Source organism: Artemia franciscana, chromosome 8 (assembly GCF_032884065.1).
Source record: "Artemia franciscana chromosome 8, ASM3288406v1, whole genome shotgun sequence".
In the NCBI taxonomy this organism is placed as follows: Eukaryota; Metazoa; Arthropoda; class Branchiopoda; order Anostraca; family Artemiidae; genus Artemia; species Artemia franciscana.
In genome coordinates this window covers 14,612,665-14,639,505 of record NC_088870.1, presented here as the reverse complement: position 1 = coordinate 14,639,505, position 26,841 = coordinate 14,612,665, and the positions used below count along the sequence as shown (strand labels likewise).

Below are 26,841 nucleotides of genomic sequence, written 5' to 3'. Positions count from 1 at the left end.
AATTGTCTTAACCATAGTCTGATTGAGGGTCTCAGACAAACCTTGCAAGTCCATTTTTTGATACAAGACCATGCCTCCCTTCCCATGGGGACATTATCCATAGACAGAGCCGTTCCTAGGTTTGGTGATTCCTAGGGAAAATGAATTACAGCACCCCCTTCCGACTCAAGCATGAGCCAAAAATCCAGATCAGAGCGGATAAAGTTTCAGCCCTCCAACCACGCCCCCACCTCCTCGAAAGGCTCTATCTCTAGGCTTATTCCTTAAAAAAAAAATACATGTGACATGCACTCCTGTATTCTGAATTAATTAGGGCGTTTAATACTACATTTCTTCATCAAAAGTAAATACATGAATCATTTAGCATACGTAACTGTTGCACTAGCGCCAAAGAAAAACAAAAACAGCCTGGGTTGAACACCGTAGGAGACAATTAATGCGTTCAGAATCAGCTGATTAGGTTGAAACAGGTTAGTCGCTGAAATATCTTAGACAAGGGCACTCATTATCAGAAAACTCTGGTCTGTGAATATGTTTGAATAGGGAATGAATTTCAGAACCAAAAGAACTTTCGCTTATATCCTAGTTGGATTTTATCTGTTCCTTGGAGGCGTTGAATATGGTTTGTACTCTTTCTTTAAAGTAATTTGACTGGAATGCATCACTCAAAGGTCTATTTGTCATCCATAAACAAATAGTGAGGAAAATTTAAAAATACGTTGCTTCGCTGGTTTTAATCTTAAATATCTGTTGGAATAAATGTCCTGAGTTTGTTGCTGTTTATTTAATTTATGTGCTTGAGTATAGAAATAACCCTTGAGTTTTATCAGGCTCATTTGCAGAAATTTATTATTAGGACGGCTCCATTTCAGTAACTTCATGATGACTTAAAAGGAAGAGGGTGAGCCCAGAGGCCCCCGGCTTCTGAGTATCTGTTAGCCAGGACTTCAAGAAATGCTTTAGGATTTTTTGGCAACAGTATTCATTCTTATTTTGGTAAAATTCTAGTTGAGTGACTTTTTGCTATCTCAGAAAGGGGTTAGGTTAGGGAAATGAAACTTTCAGGGATGGGTCTACAGGCTAAAGTGTATCCCAGGAAGGTATTTTAAAGTACCCACCTCCACTCCTTCTTTCTCTAGAGAGCCATGAAATTTGCCTACATAACAGGTCTATACCAATTGAAATTTTGACAAAACAACATTTTACCTTAATTTTCAGATACCAGTTGCTTTTTCTCTACCTTTAGTTCTAAAGACGCAATTCCTGTTATTTGAGTAGAATTCTGAGACATCAATGTTTTTTTTTTCAAAAATTAGGAAATGATTTTGCATATCTTTAAAACCTTTTAAATTGGGATTGAGCAAAGTTATGAAGTTGAAAACAATTTTGTTGTACACTATTCAAGCAGAAGATCTATTTTGCAAGGGTTCAGTTTTTTAACACATATATTTTTGAAGGTCATCAAAGGTCAGGGCCCTCAAGAGGGAGAAGGAGTGGAGGTAGGTACTTCAAAATACCTTCCCGAGACTTACTTTAGCCTGAAGATCCATGCCTGAAAGTTTCATTTTCCTAACCTAACCTTTTTCTGAGGTAGCAAGAAGTCAACGAACTAGAATGGAAAACGCCCTTTTTGGAGTTTTCATTGGAAAAAAGGAATTTTTGTTCCCCCTAGATTTTGGAAGCTACGTTTTGTCCCTCTATATTCTCGTGAATTGATGCTCCTGCATGTCCTCTCGTTTATTTGCTCTGTTGGAGCTACATAAACATTTGAATTAAAAAAAAAACAAAAAAACTTGAGACATTATTGGAGGAAATATTGGTTATTCTAATGGATGGGGGTAAGTGCCACCTTTTCCTGTTGTTCAAGTTGTTTCTCCTTCACTTATACTTTGTTCTATTAGGTAAGCAGGTAATTTTGGTCTGGGGTGTTGGAGTGGAGCTTGGGCCCTAAGGTTTTTGGGCCAGTATACCTGACTAAACCCAAGGGTATGCCTTTTTTTATTTCAAAGATTACATATTGATACGATTAGTTAAGAATTGAATGAAACTTATTAATGATACATGGTATTTGTTTGTTTGAAAACGGAAGGGGGAGCCGAGGAGGAGCTTAATCCAAGCCAAGCCTTTACTATTTTGACAGACTGTTTGAAGTCTGAAAGCTTTTGGATCCACATATCATGTTTTTTTGGTAATTTTTTCTTTTTTAGATTTTCGTGGAATATATGACCAGGTTTCAAAAGTATTAACAAGTTATGACGTATAACAAGGTTTACAAATTCTGGCATAAGGCAAAAAATGATTAGGACTCCGGTTTTACAGCCCAGAATAAAATTACGATTCCTGATTTATCTTTTTTTTCAATTAAAATACCAAAAACACATTTTCAAGGGAAATATCCCAAAGAGATATTTTTTGAAAATATAGAGTGAGGTGTATCCCGAATTTACGCCAGTGGATAATTGAGAGGGATCAAACTAATTTGTAACGACAATAGCTGATTTATATAATCTCAATTAATTAATTCTGCCCTGCTTACAATTTGATTGTTTTATTCCACGTTCAAAATTACTTGTCAGTTCACCTCATCCCAGGAGACCGATTTATTCATGTGTCGTCTGATGATCAGATAATGCTCGCAAGACTTGGAATTAATTATGAAATTAACATTAGGGTTTTTACAAATAGGGTGCATATTAAACAGACAATTTTAAAAATTTTATTATCAGCTTGAAGCATTTATGTAGATAGGAAACTTAGAAAATAAGCTCTTCGCATGAATTATAGGAACAGTCTGGATACTTTTCTGTCTACTGTATATAAACACGGTATATTTTAACCACATTGGATTATATTTTTAATACTTAAGGCTACTAAAGTGTCAGAAAAATGAAGTTAAATATAATTTAAAAAGACGACAATCATATGTCCAGTCTTCGCCCGCACTCCTCGAGGGTGCCTTATCCATAGGACTACTTTAGTGATATTCTTACGAGACTCCCTACTTCTGGGGTATATTTTTTTTTTTTTTGGGGGGGGGGAATCATCTTTTCAGGTAGTTTAAAATGAATGTATTATATGGAATATACAAGAAAGGCTAGAGGAAATCCTGCAAGTTCAGGGAAGTGCTGGTCCAAAGCCCCCCACTCTCTCTCGCATGTGCCTAGTCTGCTGAAGGATAAATATAGTAAAAACACCAGGGCATTAGCAACTTCGTTTGTCACCAGAAAAGAAAGATCACCTAATGTGAGTTGGCCTATTTTTTGAAATTGGGAAAGATGAAAGCTTGGAAGAACATTTTTTTATCAGTAAGATGAATCTCGCCTTAGATACAAAGACTAGCACCATCTCTTGGCAATAGTTGAGAACAAATTGCTATTGATACACGCTATAAAAATCAATTTCGCGCTTTTGTAGTACAAGTGTTACGTGACTAAATTGCGTCTTGGGCATCACATTTGCAACCTCAGCTACTGCGAAAATGTCTACTAACGTTATTGATTCTAATCGATCAAGCTATGCTTTTCTAGTTTTTGACATTATTTTTGTTGACACAACGAAAAGTTTCTTTCCAACCAGTACCATCTTTCAATTGTTTTGTTGCATGTCTAGTGCTTTTACTGAAAACTGATCTTAATTGAAGTTTTTGATATATTCAAAATCGCATACTGAATTTGCTGAATTCATGACCGGTGAGAGCATTATATGTTAGTCTTGTATTTTGTGCTGGATACCTAAGGACTTTTTCTGCGAGCTAAAGAATCTAATAAAAACCCATTGTCGCCTTCATATCGCTGGTGATACCGTAGCTTCAGCCAAGTTGCGTAATCATATTGTTAAACTGAACAAGCGCGCCAAGAGGCAGTATGTGAGGGATAAAATTATTCACAATAGACCCCCACAAATGGTATTCCTCAGTAAAAAGACTTACCGATAAGACAACACTCAGAGATCTAAGGCTGCTCAAAGAGGATGGTACCTTAACCTCAGCTAATGAAGTCAATTCTTTTTTTGCTGACATTTGTACCACATTTCCATCAGTCACCAAATCAGAAATTGATACTATCATTGCTGGTGCAGAGATTGAGGACGTATGTGCAGTCTGAATTCACTATTTATAAGGAACTCCTAAGACTGAAAGCGAACTGTGCGTCCTACCCAGGTGATCTTCCAGTGAAGCTGTTACGCGAATTCGCCATTTTTCTTGCTAAGCCACTTTCTTCTATAATTAACCAATGTTTCCGTCAACAAGTATTCCCTAGTGCTTGGAAAAGAGCATATGTCCGCGTTATTCCAAAAGTAAGGTGTCCAAAATCTTGTGATCAACTCCGGCCTATATCAGTAACTCCGAACCTTTCTAAAGTTGCAGAAACGTTTATTTACCGCAAACTTATGTCACAGGTCGCTGCACATCTAGACCCGTATCAGTATGTATGCTTAAGAGGCAGCAGCACAACTGTTTATTTAGTACGGATGTACCATCTCATTGTCGAGTGGCTCGACCAAGGAAGTGCTATAGTCGACCTTCTCCTCGTAGACTACCGAAAGGCTTTTGATCTTATTTGCCATTCCATTGCTATCAAAAATCTACGAACCATGGGTGCGCAAAAACCTATTCTCCTTTTAGTGATCAATTTTTTACAAGCCCGCTATCAGTGCGTTTACAGTCTTTTCCTAGGAGATACCGACTCCAAATGGGTCGAGCTTACATGCGGAGCCCCACAAGGTACTAAGCTCGCTAGTCTACTGTTTTTGGCAGTGATAAATTTCATCCTTTCCGGCTATGAAGAAAGATTTAAGTATGTAGACGACTTGTCAGTCCTACTGAAGTACATTGTTAGGAGTCTGAGGCTGTCCCCCAATTCTGTAATGAAATAATCAACAACTTTAAAGATGAATGTACTGCGAACAGCTTCCAAATCAACGAAGGAAAGACTAAAATTCTTTGCTTTAATCCCCCGAAGAGAGAGCTTGTGTGTCCTCCTCCTTATCGTAATGAATCTTCGGCAGTAGTGCTTGGTGTCAAGTTTAGCATCGACTGCTCTTTCAGCCTTCATGTCGATACAATTATCAAAAAGGCAAATAGTGCGTTGCGGACACTTATACTAATGTGTCGATTTGGTTTCTCAGTGACACAACTAAGGATAGCCTATCTCACTTACATTCGACCAATTTTAGAGTATGTATGTCCTATATGGGGCCCACAAGTCAATAACACTATTTACCTAAGTGACCAGCTTGAGTCAATACAAAAAAGAGCAGTCAAAGTAATATTGTGCGATGTTTTTACCGAATATAAATTAGCATTATCCACTTTACAAATTCCCTCTCTTCAAGAGCGTCGTCTCAGTTTGATCCTTGAATTTGGCAAATATCTTCTAAGAAGCGATAAATACAGATCGATACTACCACCAGTTTTAGTGAAACATCGAAGTACTAGGTTGAAGAAAATTGACAGATTAGCAGCACTTCCTTCACGCAAAAATCGTTTTTCCAGCTCATTCATCCCTTTCTTTGTATCAATGTATAACAATTGTTGATTTTATCCTATTTGTCTTCTGATTTTTTTGTCGTTTGAATTAATCCTTTTTTTTGTAAGCACAAGCGCCATTTAGTTTTATGACTACGAGAGATTGTGCAAATAAAACCGATTCTATTCATATTCCTAATCGTCTTTTGCTGTGTTGATTTTGTGTTTTCGGTAAAGTGCTGCATTTTCAAAATTCTACAAATTCAGAGCATAAATTATGAGTCTTTTATTTGAACTAATATTGCAGATAATATTGTATAATCTTTGAAATAATAATTTTTGTTTGTCTAAGTTTCATCTTCCCTCTTTACTTCCATCAGAAAACATCTTGTATTTATTATTAAAAACAACTAAGGGTAATCGCATGAATTTTCCTAACAGAGGGGTGGTACTTGAAAATAATTTTCCGGTGGACGGACAAAAAGGCTTTTTGAAAAAAGGCTTACTCGCTTACTTCGCTAAAAATTACTGTATTTTTCAGAATAATAAGAATGGGTGATTTTGTATTTTTAATAAAATTTTATAGAACTACGAAATTACAATTGTGAAAAATTGATGTTTTGGCTATATAATGACTATGCAACTGTTCTGTGGTTGACCATTCCCCCTCTTCACCTCCTCTAAAATGAGTAAACCCACTCCCTAAACGGAATTGTAACTATAGGCTTGGTGATATCCTGCATTTATTATGTCAGAATGAAATTCCATATTGTGAACTTGACCTTATCAGCTCTTCTTTTATTGACTAAAGAAGTAAATTTACTCTATACTAATCTATATAGATCTTCACGTAATGCAATCATGCCCAAATATATCCATGACTAATTTTTTTTAAAGAATAGATTTCGTATACATATTATTTTACTTTTTGTTGTATTCATTTTGATAATTGTATTCAAATTCATTTATTAATAATTTACTTTAAATTTTGAACTAAACATTAAATTAGTTTTATTCTTAGTATTTATCTATATATATATAAATAAGTTGTGTGTGTGTGTGTGTCGAGTGACGTCATGTTTGTGTTTCGACTGACGTCATGTTTGTTGATTGACGAAATTACAGACCGGGACATCGGGCCACAAATGACGACCGGGACACCGGGACATCTATCTATATATATAAAAATAAGTTTTCTGTGTGTCGAGTGACGTCATGTTTGTGTGTCGACTGACGTCATGTTTGTTGATTGACAAAATTACACATCGGGACACAAATGACGACCGGGACACTCAAGGAGAAAGCGACCGGGACACAAGGAATGTTCGATTAGCAATCACCATCAACAAAGCACCGGGACACAAATGACGACCGGGACACAGGGAATATAAATGACGACCAGGACACCCAAAGAGAAATTACAGACCGGAACACAAATGACGGCCGGAACACCGCGACACAGGGAATATAAATGACGACCGCGACACTCAAAGAGAAATTACAGACTGGGACATCGGGACACAAATGACGACCGGGACACAGGGAAACAACAACAACGGGGACGCCGGGGGGCACAGGGGGATATATAAATGACGACAGGGACACAGGGAATGTTCGATTAGCAATCACCATCAACAAAGCTCAAGGGCAATCATTACAATAATGAGGTATAGATCTGAATACAGATTGTTTTTCCCATGGACAATTATATGTTGCATGTTCAAGAGTCGGTAAACCTGACAATCTATTTATATGCACAGACAATGGGACAGCCAAGAATGTTGTATATTCGCAAGTTTTATTGTAGTTAAATATATATATATATATATATATATATATATATATATATATATATATATATATATATATATATATAATATATATATATATATATATATATATATATATATATATATCTATATTCACAGGTGGGACACAGGGACACAACTACAATGGCGCGTAACTAATATGGTGCGTAACGACTTGCGCGCGGGAGGGCTTGGGGGGGGGGGCGCGAAGTGCCCCCACCAACTAGGTGTTGGGGTTGCGCGAAGCGCCACCCCAACAGCTAGTGTATTATTATAATTATAATCGTATGATAGCAATTCTGTTGAAATATACACCTATTGGTTACACAAAATAAATAAACAAAAAATAAATAATAAATAAGAACTAGAAGGGCCTACCTCCAAATTGAGTCGATCAATTTTCTAAATTAAATCTTGACTAAGCGTTTGATAATAGCCTGCTTTCTTAATATTAAAACCAGTGTTGTCAGCACGGTAAAATTGTGCCGTTTGCGGTGCAATCTAGAGGTCCTGGTACATTTGGACATTTCATGGTACAATCCAAAATTGCTACTACATTTCGATACATTTGGGCTGTATTTGCTTGATCAAGTTTTTGCTTTTCCAAATTTTCAGAACTCCAGTCACATGTTCATCATTTCAGTCACATGTTTGGGATTTAAACAAAACAAAAAAAAAAGCTGAAAACAGCGCTTAGGGCGCTGGGAAGCAGCGCTCAAAATTGGTTTCCGAGATAGAATAAATATAGCAAAATTTCAGTGATTGAATAATCTGATATATATATATATATATATATATATATATATATATATATATATATATATATATATATATATATATATATATATATATATATATATATATATATATATATATATATATATATTTATCCAACCCTAAAAAATATTTTGTATTGGACAAGTTCCAAGTGTATTTGAAAATCAAAACCTCCCAAATGAAACTTTTCTCGCTCCTGATTCTCTCGTGCTTAACTGCTATTTTAACGTAAAATAGTTTTCTTGATGAAAGCTCTGTTAAATAATTCTATTAAAAAATACACCTGTCGAAGGACTTGAGCCCACTGCCCAACACTTGGATCTCTTGATTTGCTAGCCTAGTCTTTTGAATCCCTCAGAAAAACATCTTCGCCCTCTGATGGAACTTGACTAATATTCATCTATAGTCAAACCAGGTCTTATCTAGCAGTTTTTCGACCAAATTATGCTTTTGTTTTTGTTTATGGTTTTAATTATTCTCATGTAAATCAGGTTTCATCTTGATAAGTGTAGGTCACTAAGTATAAATATTCAATTCGCTTGAATTATTCATTTTATCTTATTAGTAGCAAAAACTACAGGGGTTTCAAGTTGTAGGGGGGGGGGGTGTTTTGCCGTTCTAGATTTTTGTCCCACTTTAGTTTGGAAGAATACCTTTCTTGAGGTATTTTCATGAAAAAAGAATCCCTTTTTCATTGTAAAATGCCTTTTTTATTTTTTCATTAGAAAAATGACAAACAAATTCTCCCTAGACTTCACAAAATACATTTCGTTCCCTCCCTTACATTTCCGTGAATTGACACCAATGACTGAGTGTCTAAATTATGACTGGATTTTTCATGATAAACGCATATATATTTATAATAATGTCAAATAATCTTTTTGTCAATTTCAGCCGTAATACTGCCCTCAGCATGGGAGTTTCTTCAATCGCTGGGAGCCACAGATGAATTTTTTCTGGGATTAGCCATTGCTGGTAAGATTTTACTTCTTTGGTATAGGGATGCTTAAAATGTATGCGTTTTTTCGAGATATGATTATTTTCTATTAGATATATGTTTTCTTAGAATTCTGGTACTTCCTATTTGGAATGCTCAAAAAATGTTTTCGAAGGATAAGTTGACATAAGGTTAGAATTTAGTTAGGAAAAGTGCAGAAGGAATTTCCTAGCTGAATATACAACAGATTTCAATGTTTTCTTTTGCCGGATCTGAAAATGATTGAAAAAAGAGTCAGTTAGAATAGTCCGATGTTCCTCAAAGCTGGATTTCTTAGAAAAGAAAAAAACTGTATAACCGAATAAACAAAAGTTGATTGCACATTGTTGTATATATACCCAGGAAATTCCTGGGTATTCACTCCCTTATAATTTTCCCTTTTACTTACCTGCCACTACACCTTATGATATTTATCGTTTTTTACCCCTAGAGGAATGAAAAAAAAAAATCTATAAGAATATTGTGTTAAATTAATTGTATTTAACTTATGAAATTGCATATTATTTTTCCTTCGTTTCTTTGGCTTCTATCACATCACCCCCTATGAAAGTAATAATGTTTTAAGCCTATGAATGAAAACAAAACTTATAAATATTGTGAGGCCACGATAACAAATATGTAAGGGTAGAAGAGAGGGGATGTGTCGTGTGGAGAGAGGTGAGAAAAAAGCCGAAGAAGTCAGCTCTTTTCCTAGTAATGTTTATAAACACAATTTCTGAATATTTTACCCATTTTGCTTCACGATAAATCTTAACTCCAACCTGTTCAAAAGGCCGTGGTACAGCCAGTGGCTGGCGTCTATCCCCCGCCCCCTCCAGAAAATACCCCCTCCCAGAAAATAACCCCTGTGAAAAATACCCCCCAGAGAATACCCTCCGGGGAAAATCCCACTGGGAAAATAACCCCCAGAAAATACACCACCTCCCGCGGCTGGTTGGTCTCCAACCCCTTTTGACCTATAAAGAAGGACTTGAACTCTCAATTTCTGATCTAATGAGCAGCCTCCAAAGTGTCTGCAACCATGAGGTGGAGGTATGGATGATGAGCTAGCAGTCACCCTCCTACACGGAATAAATTCTGCTCATTTTGGCTTTTAATGCTTTTGTTTACTTTGATAATAACAGCGTAGACCAGGAATAACTATGAATTTTATATTTTTGATGCGTTTTTTAAAGTTTTTTCCCTCCCTCGCCTCTGAAGAAAATACCTCCTCCACCAAATAAAATCCTGGTCAAGGCACTGGGTACCATGCATAATTTTCTTCCTCCATCCTCCCCTCGTCTCCCCATAGAACTAAGTCTGTATTTATCTGATTGCTCAATGAAACCTGGGATGTTTCGGCATTAAAATGCGCCCTTTGAGGTATTTCCCTCCCTCCCTAACTACAAAAAAATAAGAGAACCCCATTGTAGAAGTTTTAGTGCCTTTCTCAGTTTTGTAATTTGTCCATTGCTTACACATAGTATTTGTTATTGGGAAACATAAGGACTTTTTCGGGGGGATTTTTCTGCAGGGGGGATTGTCTGGGAAATTTTCCATAAGGTGAAAATTCTTGGGAATAATTTGCTTTCAGCAGGGACGCATTTTCCAGGGGGTAAACAACTAGAACCAGTACAGCTCATGTAAGAGGATGTAGCCTCTTTCGTGGATTCTCCAACACTGACTTTCAATATGAGGAAGAGGGGCTTAGACTAAAACAATGGGTCCTTAGGGTAAGAGTGAGTATACACCCAACATTTCCTATTTCTTTTCTTAGAGTTTTTTGTAACCCCATCCCCCAAAAAAATTCTGATTACGGTCCTGGGTATAAAGGTTTACTTAAGAAGCATAATTCGAGATATATTGATGAGAGCGTGGCCTGGAGTCTTCCAATTCTAACAGTTCATTGTGACGTTAGCACTCAAAATTGTGACTAGACGCTGGAATGGCACCAGACACATAGACGCTGCTAAGGTTTCTCGTTACCGCCTTAGTGATGGGAAAAGTATATCTACAAAAGGGAAACGTGGTGAAATGGATTTTAAACTCATTTGCATTTCAGACTAGATTAGTCAGATGTTAGGGTTCTTGGAATTTGTTTTAGAAACATCTTTGTAGATCCTGACCTGGACTACATAACACTGTAAGTACCTGTCAAAATATAAGAATTATGGTATACAGTTGTCTTCTATCAGTTGTCATCTAAGCCAGGTGGAGCCAGCTAGGCGTTGCAGAACTGAGCCATGCGTGGTGGTGCAAGTGGCACTCCAAGATACATGACAGATAGCAGAAGGTGGGGGGTATCCATATGGCATATGGTGGAACAAATGCGAAAAAAGTTCAATGGGTAAGAATCCTGCGATCTATTTTGAACCCTATCAGAAAGTTCATTATGCATAAATACTGGAAAGGGTATTATGGGATAGAAAGAAGGTTAATTTGAAGCTCAATACGCTATTAAATTCAGGTGAGCTAATTTAAAAACTTCATAGATTCACAATAATTATTAGATTTATAAGTTTTATAAAAAGGTAATGAAACAAATACAAAAAAAAACTTTTAACTGTCTATTCAGCGGATTATATTCTAGATTGTCCTACACAAATACCAAATGATTAGATGACCTGATTCTAGAGTCATTTTTTGTAATGAAAACTGCCTTGAATATAGATTATAGACGTTATAGACTAGCGCTGTTCTGCGCAACAATACTGCTTAAAAATACTTCACTTGGGGGAAGGGGTTATAAGATACCATTGTTATAACTACTAGACACTAATAATATACTCGTAATCAGCTTTTGTTTTTGTTTTTTTTTTGGGGGGGAGAAGATTAATTTTTCCGCCATGCTGGCTTATTTCTTAAGATTACAGTCTTAATAAGTTTGCACCACTCCGTGTCACGGTTTTAAAAGCCTAATTTTAAAACTGACCAAGTTCATGGGTAGTGTTTATACCCTGCCAGCTCCCTTAATTAATATATAATGTCTGTGATTGTAACTGTTTATTTCTTTTTGTTGAATTCTATTATATATATATATATATATATATATATATACTAGCTGTTGGGGTGGCGCTTCGCGCCACCCCAACACCTAGTTGGTGGGGCGCTTCGCGCCCCCCCCAAGCCCCCCCCCCCCCCGCGCGCGTAGGTCGTTACGCGCCATATTAGTTAAGCGCCATTGTAGCTGTGTCCCTGTGTCCCACCTGTGAATAGAGATAGATATAAATATATATTTTTAACTACGTAAAACATGCGAATATACAACATTCTTCGCTGTCCCATTGTCTGTGCATATAAATAGCATTTATATTCCCTGTGTCCCGGTCGTCATTTGTGTCCTGGTGTCCCAGTTTGTATTTTCTCTTTGAGTGTCCCGGTCGTCATTTATATTCCCTGTGTCCCAGTGTCCCGGTCGTCATTTGTGTCCCGGTGTCCCGGTCTGTAATTTCTATTCAAACAATCCCTGTGTCTCAGTCGTCAATTATATATCCCGCCTGTGCCCCCAGAGCCTGTTTTCTTGCTGTTCTTGTGATTCCTCGGCACTCTTTCTTTTCTTACTTTCTCTATCAGCTGCAAGCCTGTTTTCTTGCTGTTCTTGTGATTCCTCGGCACGCTTTCTTTTCTTACTTTCTCTATCAGCAGCAAGTTTTTTGGCTTAGACTCTTTGAGCAGCTTCCTCGGCTGTTGCCATTGTAGGTTCTTCAGTCATTTTACAATTAAACATTTTTCCGTGAACGCATGTCTTAAATACCATTAATGACGTCACCGTCAAAGCAAAAATGACGACAACTAATTTCATGACGTCAGTCAACACAGAAACATGACGTCACCTGATCCACAGACAGACACACAGACAGACAACTTATTTATATATATATATATATATATATATATATATATATATATATATATATATATATATATATATATATATATATATATATATATATATATATATATATATATATATATATATATATATATATGTATATTTTTTTTTTTTTTTTAGGGTACAGTATATCTGGAACAGTAGCTGGATTGGTTGGTGGTAGAGTATCTGATCTTTACCCACATCACACAAAATGGATAGTCATTACTTGTGTTTCGGCTATGGTCATAGGAAATACACAGTATATGCTTGGTGTCTCTGTCTTAAATGTAGTCATGTCCAGGGTCGTATGTGGTATGCATGTTTCCAGCCGTTTTTAGTTTATATTTTAACTTATTTCAATGATTTTCTTTCAAAATTATTTTTTAAATTCCTTTTGCTCTTAATCTTAAATAAAACTGACCGGCTGTTTTTTTTTAGTGCTTTAGTTTTGGAGGAGATTTCATATCCATTTCATGCCGTGAATTCAAATTTAATCAGTACTTGCATAACCGTTCGAAATTCCACTCAGAGTGGGGAATTTTGGAAAAATCATTTTAAATCCTTGCAAGTTTGATAACTTTTTAAGAGCCTCCTAAGAGGATGCGGTACCTTAAAATCATTTTGTAAGCCTTAGTATAGGCTGACCGTCACAAAGACAGGGGCCCACTAGTGGATTTTCCTAGGGGACTAGTCATCATCGGGAGATTTGAAGAATCAATGGTTTGACTGAAAAGACAATGAATTTTCAAATCTCTTTTGTCGGCAAACTATTAAATCAAATTAGGTAGGAGCACAGGGAACTCCCAAAACTACCAAAGTGTTCAAATGACCTTGAATAAGTTTCATGAATATCTTTTACCTACGGCACAAAACGTGAGGAGCTAAATATTTTTTATAGGATTTCCAGGAAAGGAGGTGTCTGATTTTTAGATTTCTGTCTTTAGCCCCAAAATCTAAAATAGTTTATGATGGATGATATAGGATGATTGTTTAAGGTACCACATTCCCTTAACTTTATTTTGAGCAACCTTATTCATGGTATATTTGTCGAATTAAAACTTTTTTGATCCAACTGGGAATCGAGTTATTGAGGTCGTTCTTAATTATCAAAAGTTCCTCGAATTTTAAATCTTGTTTTTCCGTTAGCCTGCTAAATCAGGTTTCAAAACAAGTGAGCATCGAGCTCTGTAATAAAAACTATCCAAGTATGGCTCATAAACAGGCATGTAGGCTATACATATTTTCCATGGAGGATGGGGGTAGTGAATTGCTTAGGTGGTACGATTGGCCAACCTATGAGAGGCAATAAATTAAAACATTGGCCTTTGGCGTAGTTGCAGTAGTTGCAACGAAAAAAAGTGCCACAATTAGACTAACACTTATATAAAGCTACAACACTACATTTTGTACGCCCCCATTTCTGAATCTTTTGAGCCAAAATATAGATGGGTTACACATAAGAAAATCTCAAGTGTCTTAGATGCGAAGATTTATGTACTTCATGTATGTTATCATTGGATGTTATATTTTCTTTTCTTTCCCCCTTTTTATTGTTCACAGTCTGAGCATAGAGTACAATTATACATACTAATTAGATTTGATTACATATTATGATAAAGTAGTTCCCATTCCCTTGTTGAAATTTAATAACATTCAATTTAATGAAATTAGTTTAACTATCTTTGGGTTTTAAAATACATTTTGGGTTTCTTATTTTACGCCATTCAAGGATTCATTCAAGGATGAATTTTAACCAAAAACTCTTATGAAATCAACCTAATAGTATTACTATTAAACTTCTCTTCAAACATAGTTTTTCTCTTTGTAGTATCAGAACTGCATATGTTTGTGTTTTTTTTTGCTCACGTGCTAAAATCTTAATAAATTTGTAATAAATTAATAACTTTGAAAAATTTACTGACTAAATTTGCTGCAATTACCTGGCAATACAGTCACCCTTGCGTGAAATGAATAAGATATTTAGTGTAATTTAAAAACGGCGAGTTTATGTTTGGTAAACCCTGGAATAGAGGTAACAAGACCTAGCTCTGTATCTCAAGTCATAACTCCTTTCGGAAAAGGAAGCATTTTTATCAAAACCTATAAGGAGTCAAACTAATACTCACAGTAAACTTCAAACTTTTCTTAGCAATAATTTACAGAAATATAACCTAACATCAACTGACCTAATATCAAATATGGTCCAAAATGCGCAACAACAGCTATCTTTTTAAGCAGGTCCACGGACCAACTTCCAAATCCAGCTATTCATCCCAATTGTCAACTAAATTCTTCAGACCTGCAACGGCTATGGTATTCAGTTAGAAAATAAGAGACTCAGAGATGTTGAATTTGTAGATGATATGATTCTGCCAGAGACCTGCAAGGAAAATATTCGGTAATACCTTGACAAATTCAGACACGCTGCCAAACCTCTCAGCTTCAAAACCAGTTCCAACAAAACAAAAAGTATGGCCAAACTGGATCTTTACTCGACTTACGCTGTGAAAAGTGGACAATTGAGCAAGGCGTCATCAAATAATTAGGAAGCACCATCCTCAGCACAATCTCATACCACAGAGAAATGTAGCTCAGAATTAGCCAGACAAATGCATCTTTCGGTAAACTGGTCCAAATTTGGGATAGATGCGGTACTTTCTCCAAGTCAAGTTGAGGGTGTTCAACAGCAACGTCCTATACTTTGCTATGGTTCCGAAACCTGAAACTCGGGTCAACACATTGAAAGGAAATACTCGTGTTCGAAAATATGTGTTTAACACGTATTCTAAATATACTTTGGAAAATAACGAACGCTAATGTATGACAGATGTCTCAACCATCGATTGATGAAATTATCAAATACCTGAAGGGAAGATCCCTCGGGCATGTGACTCGAATGCCCCAAACTTGACTGCCAAAGGTCGTCTTCCAGTGGCAGCCACGCGGTACCAGAAGAGGAGGACACCCATAAAACACCTTATGGAACACTAACCGAACTGGTTTCTCCATGCCTTGCTTCAATTTGAACGGGAGGATTTCTGGGCAGCCGCAGCGATGAGATACTTGTTACCTAAGGTCAAAGGTAAGGTGTTGTGAAAATTGAAGTTCGAACGCTTTTACAAGGATAATTTTTGATGAGGATTTAAACAAGAATAATAAGATCCATTAACAAGCCTGAGATGCCTGCTTAATTGGGTAAAGGACGATGCTAGACATAGTGATTGTCATTTTAGAAAAACTTTTACTTAGTTTATTGTTCTTTCGTAATAAGCAATACAAAACTTTTGAACAAACCACAGAAAACGAAGAAAAACTGCAAAAAAATTCAAAAACAGAAAACATTTTTTTATTCGTGAAGTTAGTAATAAACTTCATTTTCAATGAAAATAATTATATTTTTACAGGTTTTGGTAGTGGTGCTGGAGCAGCCCTCTTAGCGGAAATATGTCGGACGACAAATCAAAAAGAACGAACATCAGTTTTAAGCGTATGCAACGGAACACGTCAGCTAGGGATCTTGATGGGGCCAGCATGTCAACTCTTCTTGTCACTTTTTGATTTCAAAATATCAAATTTTCAAGTTAATCATTTAAATGCTGCAGGACTGTTCATGGCACTAGTGTGGTTGACTTTTTTTTTTCTTTTTCTGATTCTCTACTCTGATATTTATTTTGAATATAAATATGAAATTTTAAGACAACAATATAACCCTGAAGAAACACCGTTTGGACACTCGATGTACTTGAGCTCTGTAGAGGAAGAGAAGAAAAAGGCAAAAAATAAAGTGGAAGTGGCAAACCTTGGATTAGAGTTCACACAACCTATCTATGGCTCTTTACGCCAAATTTCTAGGAATGTATCTACTGGTGAGTTTTTTTTCATCAATTTTTAGTCGAACAAAAATTAACGTCGCTCTAAGTGGCAGAGAAACTTAAGTTGTGCTTTTAAAAAGCTTTTAAATGTTCTTGGAGTTTTAGGGGCAACTAAAACAGAGACGTATGTAAATTTTTATTGGGATCCAGGGGATTGCTAGTTCCCCTTTCTAACGACACAAAAGGACCTGTTTTCATGATAATCAGTGTCCCAAAACGTGTACCCCCTTGTTCGTCTATCTAGGTCGAAGCACTACAGGGTCGTGTATACACAGGGTATTAAATTTGTCTTGTGCGATTTACATAAATTGTCTAAAACAAAAATTTCGGAAAACGGGCAAATTATATGAAAAGTACAGAAGTAGGAGACCATCGGAATAAATAAATAATCGTAAGGACCTCGTAATTTGAGGGTGTGCAGGCCTAAGGCGCCATAAGCCTCCCAATGCCCATAGTACTAGCTAAATTTCAGAATTCAGACTCAGTATCAGGTGGGAGGAGTTTTTCAGTGCTAAATTTTTATGTTAGCTCTATTTATGCCCTATTAAGTCGTATTATCTAAGCTCCCATTTTTTTTGAAGAGCCTGACACCCAAGCACCACACTCTGAAGATTTCAGTATAATGGAAAGAGACGGCAGCGTTGCTGATACGTCCTCAGATGAAAGTGATCAGCCTTTGCTAGGAGTGACACCCCGTGAATGGTTCTTGGTTTCTGATGTACCCACCAAACCTACTCACACTCACATTTCATATCGGATGTATTTTGATGGTATGCTTATGTATTTTTCTTTACACATTCAACCCCACTCCACTCTTATTTTCTTCTTTTATTTCTTTGCTATCTCCATGCAGCTAATTGCAGTAGTTTCCAAGAAATATGTCAGTTAATCAAAGTTACTCTCCAAAGCACTTAAATTTTTTTACTTATTCGAAAATTTATGCAGTAGAAATCTCAAATAAATATATTCGCTCCATAGCGACGGATAGCAAATAAAATATTTAATCTACAGATTCATTGTATGGGGTTAAAAAAAACATCTTACTGGTAAAAATTCATGACTTTTCTGCAGTTAGGGATAGAAAGACAGTAGCCATGGTAACTATTCCTGCCTCTAGTTCAAGTTTTAAATTCAATCCGTAACAAAATAAGAATCTTTAAGATATTGGGTTAGTCCCCTATGGATGGAGCTCCTAAACTCTGTTGGCCTAATTATATTCATGAACTTGATTTACTGACCATCCCAGTCTTCGCAGGGTCATTGGAGTCATTCCAACCTTAAGTATAATAACGCTGATCTACAGTGTACGTGTTCTGAGCCTAACAACGTGTGTAAAAGTGATAATAAAGTAAAAATAAACCAATAAATAAAAATCCACGCATCAATGCTACCAATGTAAAATGTAATTTTCCTTTTGTTCAAGATGTAGGGCTGTCCAAAAATAAGTTTTTGAAAATGGTAATTTCAATCGCCTTCTGTTTATATTTACTGATTATTTAATATATTTCGTGCTCCAATTTGAAATTCGCAAAATTTATTCTCGGCATAGCTAATTACCATTCAGTGGAATTTGAATGAAAATAACTATTTTGAGAATACTGTTACATGGAAAATATTTGTCGTAAGCCAGTTTCCTTACAATCCCGTTTATTTTTGGTACTATGAACCTTGATTGCTCTCTACTAGGTTTAAGCTACTGGTGCAAACATAATTGTGAAAAAAACGACGTTCTGCTTGTTTGAACACCTTGCAATGTCAATCAAACAACACCAAGACAAAAAAGCCTCTTTATTGCTATTAATGGTAAGGGAAGGACGTAAAGAAGACCAGGACAAAACAAACCTTAACTACGCAGATGATGGAATCGAAGTTTGACTGAAGTATCCAAGGAAATAATACAGGAGCACCACACAGTACAGACGAACAAGAATAATACCAGGAATGGCTTGGAGCAAATCATCTAAATCGGGTGCAAGTAGTGGCAATTGGTGGTATAGCTTGCCCGTTTTTGTCCATCTAATCAAAAAGACAAATTAACGTCTTAGCGATATATTTTTGAGCGTTTGTGTTAAAATTAAAATTCTATTTATTGCTAACTAAGTTAATTGGGCCCTAGAAAAAATCTGGAAACGAAATATACGAGAATTAATACCATTCAGTAATAATGTACCATGTTCTACCAGTTTACTGCTGAAACATCAGACGCTTTTTATTTCTTGTACAAATTTGTCACCGTCAAATTTATAAAATAAAAATGAACTAAATTAAAGGTAGAAAATATTTTTTTCTGATTATTCATACTAAGGATTCACTTTAGACTTTAGTCCTTATGAAACAGGTCAGTATGTATTTTGTATTTTGGCCCTTACCTTCAACAATTCCAGTTATCCCCTTCGTGTATATTTCGAGAAAAAGAGCTGAAGAATTAAACAAGGTCTTACCTTTAGTTCTTAGTACTTTTTTTCACATATCTGTGAAGTGTTTTTCAAAATTTGGGACTCCTAAGAGGTTTAACTTTATAATTCGATAAAATGTGAAGTATTTACGGGGATATGGATGAAAGTTTCATGAACCTGTAAGCCCTAAGATTTTTTTATTTTGCCCTAGATATTTGTATGTTTGAGGATAGATATGTTTATTTGTATGTTTTTATCTCAAAGCTGAAATACGTTTTGAAGAAATTTACTAGTTTAATTGCAATGGTCGATCCTTCATGTAACTTGTGTAATTGTTTTTTTTTTCCTACCAAGGATTCTTTTTTACTAAATCTAAAATTTTAATTTTTAGAGTTCCTTCATGATGATATTGTTGTCTTGTTCACTATCAATATGTTCTGCTTCTTCGCTCAGCTAAATGTGGAAGTAAGTTTTCTGATTATTTCTGATTCCTTGACTTCTTTATAAGTGATCTTTTCAATTTTGTAGGTCATAAATATAATGTAGTTTTGCTAGCAGTGTAGAAAAAAAAGAAACAAAAGGAAAAAGTGTAAAAATACATGCAATTGCAGTAATTATATATTAAATCATCAACTAACTTCTGAAATTAAAAATAACTAAAAGGAATTAAAAAAAAACACTAATTAAATCGTTTGGTCTACATGATTCCCGATTTACACTATCTACATGTTTTCCTATTTAATCCTTAACTCCCTTCTAATTCTCTCTAATCCTGTGGGTATTAAATGAGGTTTTTTTTTTCTACCTTTGCAGAAAAAAACATAAGCGTAAAAAAACCATGCAATCAGAATAATCTAGATTGAGTAAGTAATTAATTGCTGAATTTAATTATCACAAAAAAAATTGAAAAAATAGTCAAGTTAAAAAAAAATTAAAAAAAGTTACATGCTCAAAAAAGTAGCATACATGGTAATTATGTAGATTATAAATGTATAGTAATTTCGCAAGAAGAAAGAAAAACACATAGATTCACCAAAGGCCCCCATTGCTTGGATACCCTAGCTTACTTGAAAATACAAAAGCAACATATCAGTATTTAAAACACAATTTCAATGTGAACTATGATAGGGAATAATGTCTTTCTATTCATTTTTCCCTAAATCTGTTTTCAGTTATGGTAGCCTTTCTTTAAATCTAAAGCCATTTAGTACTTTGATTTTATTGATACTGCAAGTCATTCAATGGTCTCTACAGTTATAAACCAGTTTACCAAATTTTAAGCCAATTTTCCATCCTTTTTGCTGAAAAGTAGCCTACTGTCTTACTTAAACAAAACAAAATTGATAATCCCTTTGTAGGCCAGGTGAACTAAAATTGTCCCTGCATATGAGCCTTAGACAGTACAGTGCGTTTGTTCAAAATTCCAAAAACTTAAAAGTCACGTCTTAAGTGATATATTGAACTATTTTAATTGGCAAATAACAAGGCTCAATTGTTATAAATTCAGCATTGCTATCAACTTTTCCAAGATTTTAAGTACCCAAATTTTACCTTCATCGCAACAAAAATGTGTCAATCTAAAATACATTGATAAAAGTATAACATATTGATAAAGATTTGCTTTTTGCTAACCAAAAAATTTTTAGTTTTAAAACCATTTTGGGTCGGTCATAAGTCTTTGAATCATTTTTTAGTCGCTTATTGCCTTTAGATGGCTCAGAGGACTGATAGAGTATTTGAGAACTTTACTCTATACCTATTTACCTCAATATACCTGTCAATTGGCGTGTTAATTTAATGAATAAATAACTATTTGACAAGCAACAATAATGAAAATTACCTTAATTGACAATTAACAATACTTAATTGGCAAATAACAGTAATAGGTATCATGATTAATATTAACGGCACCAACAACGCTAAGAATAACGCTAATAATGCTATTTCTTAATTCATCTTAGTGCTGACGTTATTACCGGTTATAAGTTCAGAAGGCTATCTATTTGGAAGGTATGGTATCTCTTAACATTCTTTTATCTACAATTAAGGAGAATCGTAACGGAAAGGAAGGCGTGATGTCTTTTAATCAGCTTATACATGACAAAAGACAAGACGAAATTGCAGTTTTGTATAAGCTTCGCAAGGAATAGAAGCCTCATTACCATTGTTACATGAATTAAGATAGGGCTTTACTCTCCAATCCTGTTTTTTTCTCAGCAGTATTAAAATGTTTAGAGTTTTATCATAATTTATTACATAGATGTAAGAAAATATATAGGCATTCAGATTTTATCAGACATAGGTAGTAAAAAATAGAAATAAAACTGGATTGATGATTTCGGACTGGTGAACTATATAATTCTCACACATTCAGTGTAATCTTAATGATATTTTGTCCTATGACAGAAAAAAAAGACCTTTTCTTTAACAACATACACAAACAATGATGATTTGTCCGATGACAAAATAACGGTCCGATTTCTTGCAACAAAAGATAAAATTGCCACTTTGTCCGGTGTAAGAACTATTGACAATGTGACACTATTGACAATGCCAGAAAAATTGATGACAAAATAGCTTTATGACAAACTATTTTGAACTCCCATTTATGTGCTGGATACTTAAAAACAGAAGCTGGACTAATGACTTTGCAACACCCAAAGTAGATATATTTTCAGAAGTTAAATGAATCCTGTTAGAATAGTTACTTTTTCCCTTCTGAATTCGAATACTTGCTTATATATATCTTTTATTAGTTTTCCTGTTATATTTGGTTTTCCTGTTTTTCAAGGTGTTTTTTTTTACAACCTTGATCTTGAGTGTTATATACCCCCCCCCCCTATTTATCCCTCGTGCTTTTGCTTTTGATTGCTCATAAAATTGAAATACGAACATCGAATTTCCTATATTCTTTAGTTAGACCTACTTTGATTGTATTATAAAGGATTGAATGGAGAGTATACTCTAGCCCAATTCTAAGTCCTTTTAGCCCAATCCTTCCTTAGTTTTGTCAAAATAAACAAAATTCTGTACTTTTTTGCCCATAATTTATTTCAATAATCAATAAGCTATTTAACGAGAATCAAACAGCAAAAAAAATATAATTGAAGTTTCCCTACTCGATATTAGCGCCATCCTGGTGCCAAAGACGAATGTTATTTTTGCCAAAAATCCGTTGTGGAAAGAAGTTGCTTCTACTTAAAGAACAAATCTAGCTGCAAAACATTAAATTTTTAGTAAATTGCAAATGATTCGTCAGATGTCATTAGCTGGTTAATTTAGGACTGCTGAGTTATGAAAAGTGTCAAAAGTTCAATGCCACTCCTTGAGGAGTTTCTTTTTCCCATCGGAATTTAGAAATTTTCCCATATCCCTTCTAATTGAAATGCCAAAATATAATATCAGATTAGTTTATTTTTAGCGCTAGTAAATCTGAAAAGCGAGAATAAAGTTTCGTGTAGTCTTTGATAGAACCTGGTTCAGTTCTATCAATATGAACTCATGAGCTTAACTGCTCTTTTTAACGCAGTTTTTCTTCTTTCTTTTGTCAATTTTACTATTTGTTTCGTAATATCATGGATGCAGTAATAGCTTTAACCTTGTAAAGAATGAAACACAGACCTTTGTTTAAAAAGCACGCTTTGAAAAAAAAAACGTCTAGTGATCTCGATCTCAAAATTAATCTAAATCTTTACTTTTTGTATTTCTAAAATACCTTTTTGGTATTTTCCTAGAAAAGAAATTGGAGGACTAGAAAATTGTCCCCCGTAGATTTTGAAAAATACACTCCCCCTTATATTTTGAAAAATACACCCCCCCCCCTTATATTTTGAAAAATACACCCCCTCCCCTAAATTTTGAAAAATACACCTCTCTCTACATTTTGAATCGGTGCCACTAGATTTGACCACCTAGATCGCTCTTATTATTAATATTTATGCTTTATCTCTTTTTTTTTTTATTCCTCCCAAAGAACTACCATACAATGAATCCATATTTAATGTTTTTTTTCAGACAGTCATAGCCCCAATTCTTAAATTTTACTTTGGTATGAGTACCTGGATGTCTAGTCTTGTCTACATGGGTGGAGGAATGGTTTCAATCACAGTTTATATTACTATTGCTATTGTAAGTCGAAAAGTTCGGGACTCTGTACTCCTTGGCATTGGATGTGCAACTCTCTTAGCAGCAAATATATGGTTTATTGTTGTTGTTCCAAGCTTCAAACCAGGTAAGACTTGTTTTGTAGACGCATTGATACTTTTCTGACAAATATGACCTAAAGATGTCCAATATCAAAATAATGACATTCAATATTCTGCTTTATGAGCGAAAGTTGGCGGTCAAATAAAATGAATTTTCTTGTGGAAAGTTATGTTCATATCCAAGGGAACTGATATACGGGAAGCAGTCAGGGTTATTCCAAGCTATGAATTAATGAATTTTGCATAAAATGTTATCTTAACGTGTCGCGGTGTCAGCCGCGTACCCAGAACAATCCGTAGACAATTTCCCTAGAAAACATCTAGCAAATCGTTATCTATTTTTTGGAGTGCCCATGCTTCAGAGCCATATTTGACCATTGTCATCACTATAGCTTCCAAAATTCTAATCTTGATTCAGAGACTTATTTCCTATTCTTCCAAACTCTTTTAAACTGCTAAATCAGTCTTACAGAAGTCTGCCTTACCAGAAGCGGAAAAGAACAAATAGGCAATAATCACTCGTTGCACTGTTCCGGAGGGAGCATGAGAAGGAACGGCGTTGGCGTCGCGCTAAATAGCCTAGCAAGAAAGGAATTATTCTTGTGCGAAGCCATATCAGACAGACTAATGAAAGCCCTCTTTCGACATAAGCATGGTAAGATGACCGTCATCATATTCTAGGCACCAACCAACGATTTCGACGACAAAACCAAGGAAGAGTTCTACTCAGATCTGACCAGATGTCTCATGACAGTCTCCCCGCAATATAACTGTTCTTCTTGGTGACTTCAACACCACAGTGCGTGATGATATGGGTGTTTGGCATGGTACAATTGGTCATGTATCTTCAGACCAAATTAATGATAATGGCCTTCGCCTACTTGAACTATGCCGTTCCCACGACCTTGGTATCGCAAATACCTACTTTCAGCGCAAAAGTATCCACCAGTACACATAGTATAGCAATTACAGTTGCACAAAGAAGATGATCGACCATGTCATTATTTCTAAACGGTGGATATTGTCATTGAAAAACTACAGGACTTACAGATCAGCAGAGCTCGGGAATGCAGATCACAGGATTGTGCGTGGTGAAGTTCAGCCTAGCTTCCAAGCACAACGACCGGAAAAAAGGACAGTCACTGTAGATATTGGGAAACTTAAGGAGCCAGATCCTCGCCTAAAGTACAGTATTGAGGTATCCAATCGCTCCGAGCTGCTTAGCACACTTAGTACCAGCAAGGGTGCCTTGAAGTATTTTAAATCGCAGACGAGCGAAGCAGCACAACTGGTGCTTGGCAAGAGATGTTTTCGAAAGAAATTGTGGCTAACTAATGAAAGGCTATATGTCATAGAGCAAAGACAAAGGGCAAGACTCCTTAGGGGTATGGCCACTTATCGAAGTTTTAATGAAGTGTGGAAAAGACTCATTCGCCGGAACCGAGCTCAGTTCATTGCAAGGAAAGCTAATGAAATTGAACTAGCTGCAAAAAAGAAAGACATGGGTAGCCTGTTCAAACATCTCTGAGATCTAACAGAATCTGAAACTCCCACTTTGGGACCTGTCTTATTCAGGGATGAGACACTTTTTTTCTGACGAGGGTTCCTGTCTTGAGCAGTGGAGAGGCCACTTCTGCTCGCTCCTAAATATGCCATTCCGTTTGTCCCTCCTAATGTTAGTCTTACCCCGTCGAGCAGTCATAGAAATGAAGCAGATTTTCCCCCAGACGAGCCCTTTAGCCCTTCAGAAATATAAAATGTAGTTAAAAAGATCAAGAATAATATAGCTGCTGGTATCTGCGGCTTAAGCTCCGAACTGCTGAAATATGCAGGCCCTACAATGATTCTGTTCATTCACATTCTGTTCTCTGTAATCTGGTAAACTGAGATAATCCCAGAAGATTGGTGGAAGGGTGTCATTATCCCCTTATGGGAGAGGAAAGGCTCTACAGGCGACTGCTCAAATTACCGTGGAATAACTCTGCTGTCAGTTCCCGGAAAACGTTTCACAATGGTCCTGCTGAATCGATGTAGGAACGCTATTCGTAGGATTCGGCGACTGGAGCAAGCTGATTTTATTTCGGGCTGTTCAACCATTGAACAGATTTTCACAATTTGACAGATAATAGAAAAAGCTAGGGAGTTCTGACGTAAAGCTTTTCTTATCTTCGTCCACTTCCGGCCTGCGTTCAGCTCATTTTACCGAGAAGCTCTTTGGCTGGTTCTAGAATTGACTGGCCTCCCTGAGAAATACTGCAGACTTTTAAAGCTCTACACCATGGTACAGAAAGCTGTGTTTAAGTCAACGGCCAGAGCAGCCCATTCTTCCAAATCACAACAGGAGTTTGCCAAAGATGTGCAGTGTCCCTAGAGCTCTTCAATGCCATGATAGACCACATCGACAAAGTAAACTTCACGTCTCAGTTTTAGGCTCTATTTTGGAGATCGTGTCATCTCAGATGCTGACTTTGCTGATGACCTAGCCATACTATCAGACATTATGGATCAGTTGCTGGAAGCGCTTCTGATTTTACGAGAAGAGGGTGCAAGCGTGGAACTGCAGATAAGCCGGGATAAAACGAAAATTGTTATTTCTCCAGTTAACCCAGACAGAACAATTATCATTGAAGTTGTGCAAAGGTTCACCTACCTGAGCTCTACAATTTCTTCTGATGGATCGCTTTTCCCCGAGCTACAAGCAAGGATATTGAATGTGTCTTTTGCCATGGGTTGGCTGAACCGTCATCTTTGTGAAAACCGAACATCAGTTGTTCAACTAAATTGCGGATTTTTCAACACCCTTGTCAGTTCTGTGATGCTTTACGGAGCTGAAACATGGCATGTATCAACCACCACAATAAAGGCCATTGATGTATTCCAGACGAAGAACCTGACGAAGATCGTAGGTCTAAGGTGGTTTGATTTCATGAGTAATGAGAAGCTGCTGCAGCTCACCAACCAGTCTTGTTTTTTTTCCATCCAAGCAGCTGAGTGTACCTTATGATGGTTCGGACACCTACTTCGAATGCCCCTGCACTTACCCATAACGATAATCTTTGACTTTGACCCTACGAAAGCCTGTCGGAAGCGACCCCGCGGCTGACTGAAGAAGCGATGGTCCGACAGCCTGTCCGAGTTCTTGGCGATGGCAATTATCAGTCCAGTCGAAGAAAAAATGCTCGCAATTGACCGAAGTTGATGGAGGAACCAGACGTCACTCTACGCCGAGCAGCGCCCGGCAGGAGACTTAAGTCTGAATAAAGTCTAAAGAAAAGCACCCTGAGCCTTGGCTTTTCTACTTTTAACATATTCACTGCTCCCATCACCTTTACTAATAATACTATGAGGTAAGTTAAGCTGTCCACCTGATCAATCTTTTCATTACCTTTTCATCTTCACTTATTCCTAGCCTTAGTAAGTACGAGCATTTATTTATTTATTTGACAACCCCTCTGGTAGCATTTGC

General features: G+C 36.2%; 1 protein-coding gene across 1 annotated transcript; it reads left to right on the top strand.

Moving 5' to 3' along the window:
• Window positions 1-486: 486 nt before the first annotated feature.
• On the top strand, window positions 487-23,401 carry LOC136030023 (uncharacterized; the record flags this gene model as incomplete). Its single annotated transcript, XM_065708636.1, is given in 7 exon segments — window positions 487-622; window positions 8,947-9,027; window positions 13,041-13,214; window positions 16,307-16,768; window positions 17,356-17,544; window positions 19,562-19,635; window positions 23,185-23,401. Coding segments are annotated over 7 exon segments (1,273 nt in total), but the record flags the coding sequence as incomplete, so codon positions are not given.
• Between the last annotated feature and the right edge of the window lie 3,440 nt (window positions 23,402-26,841).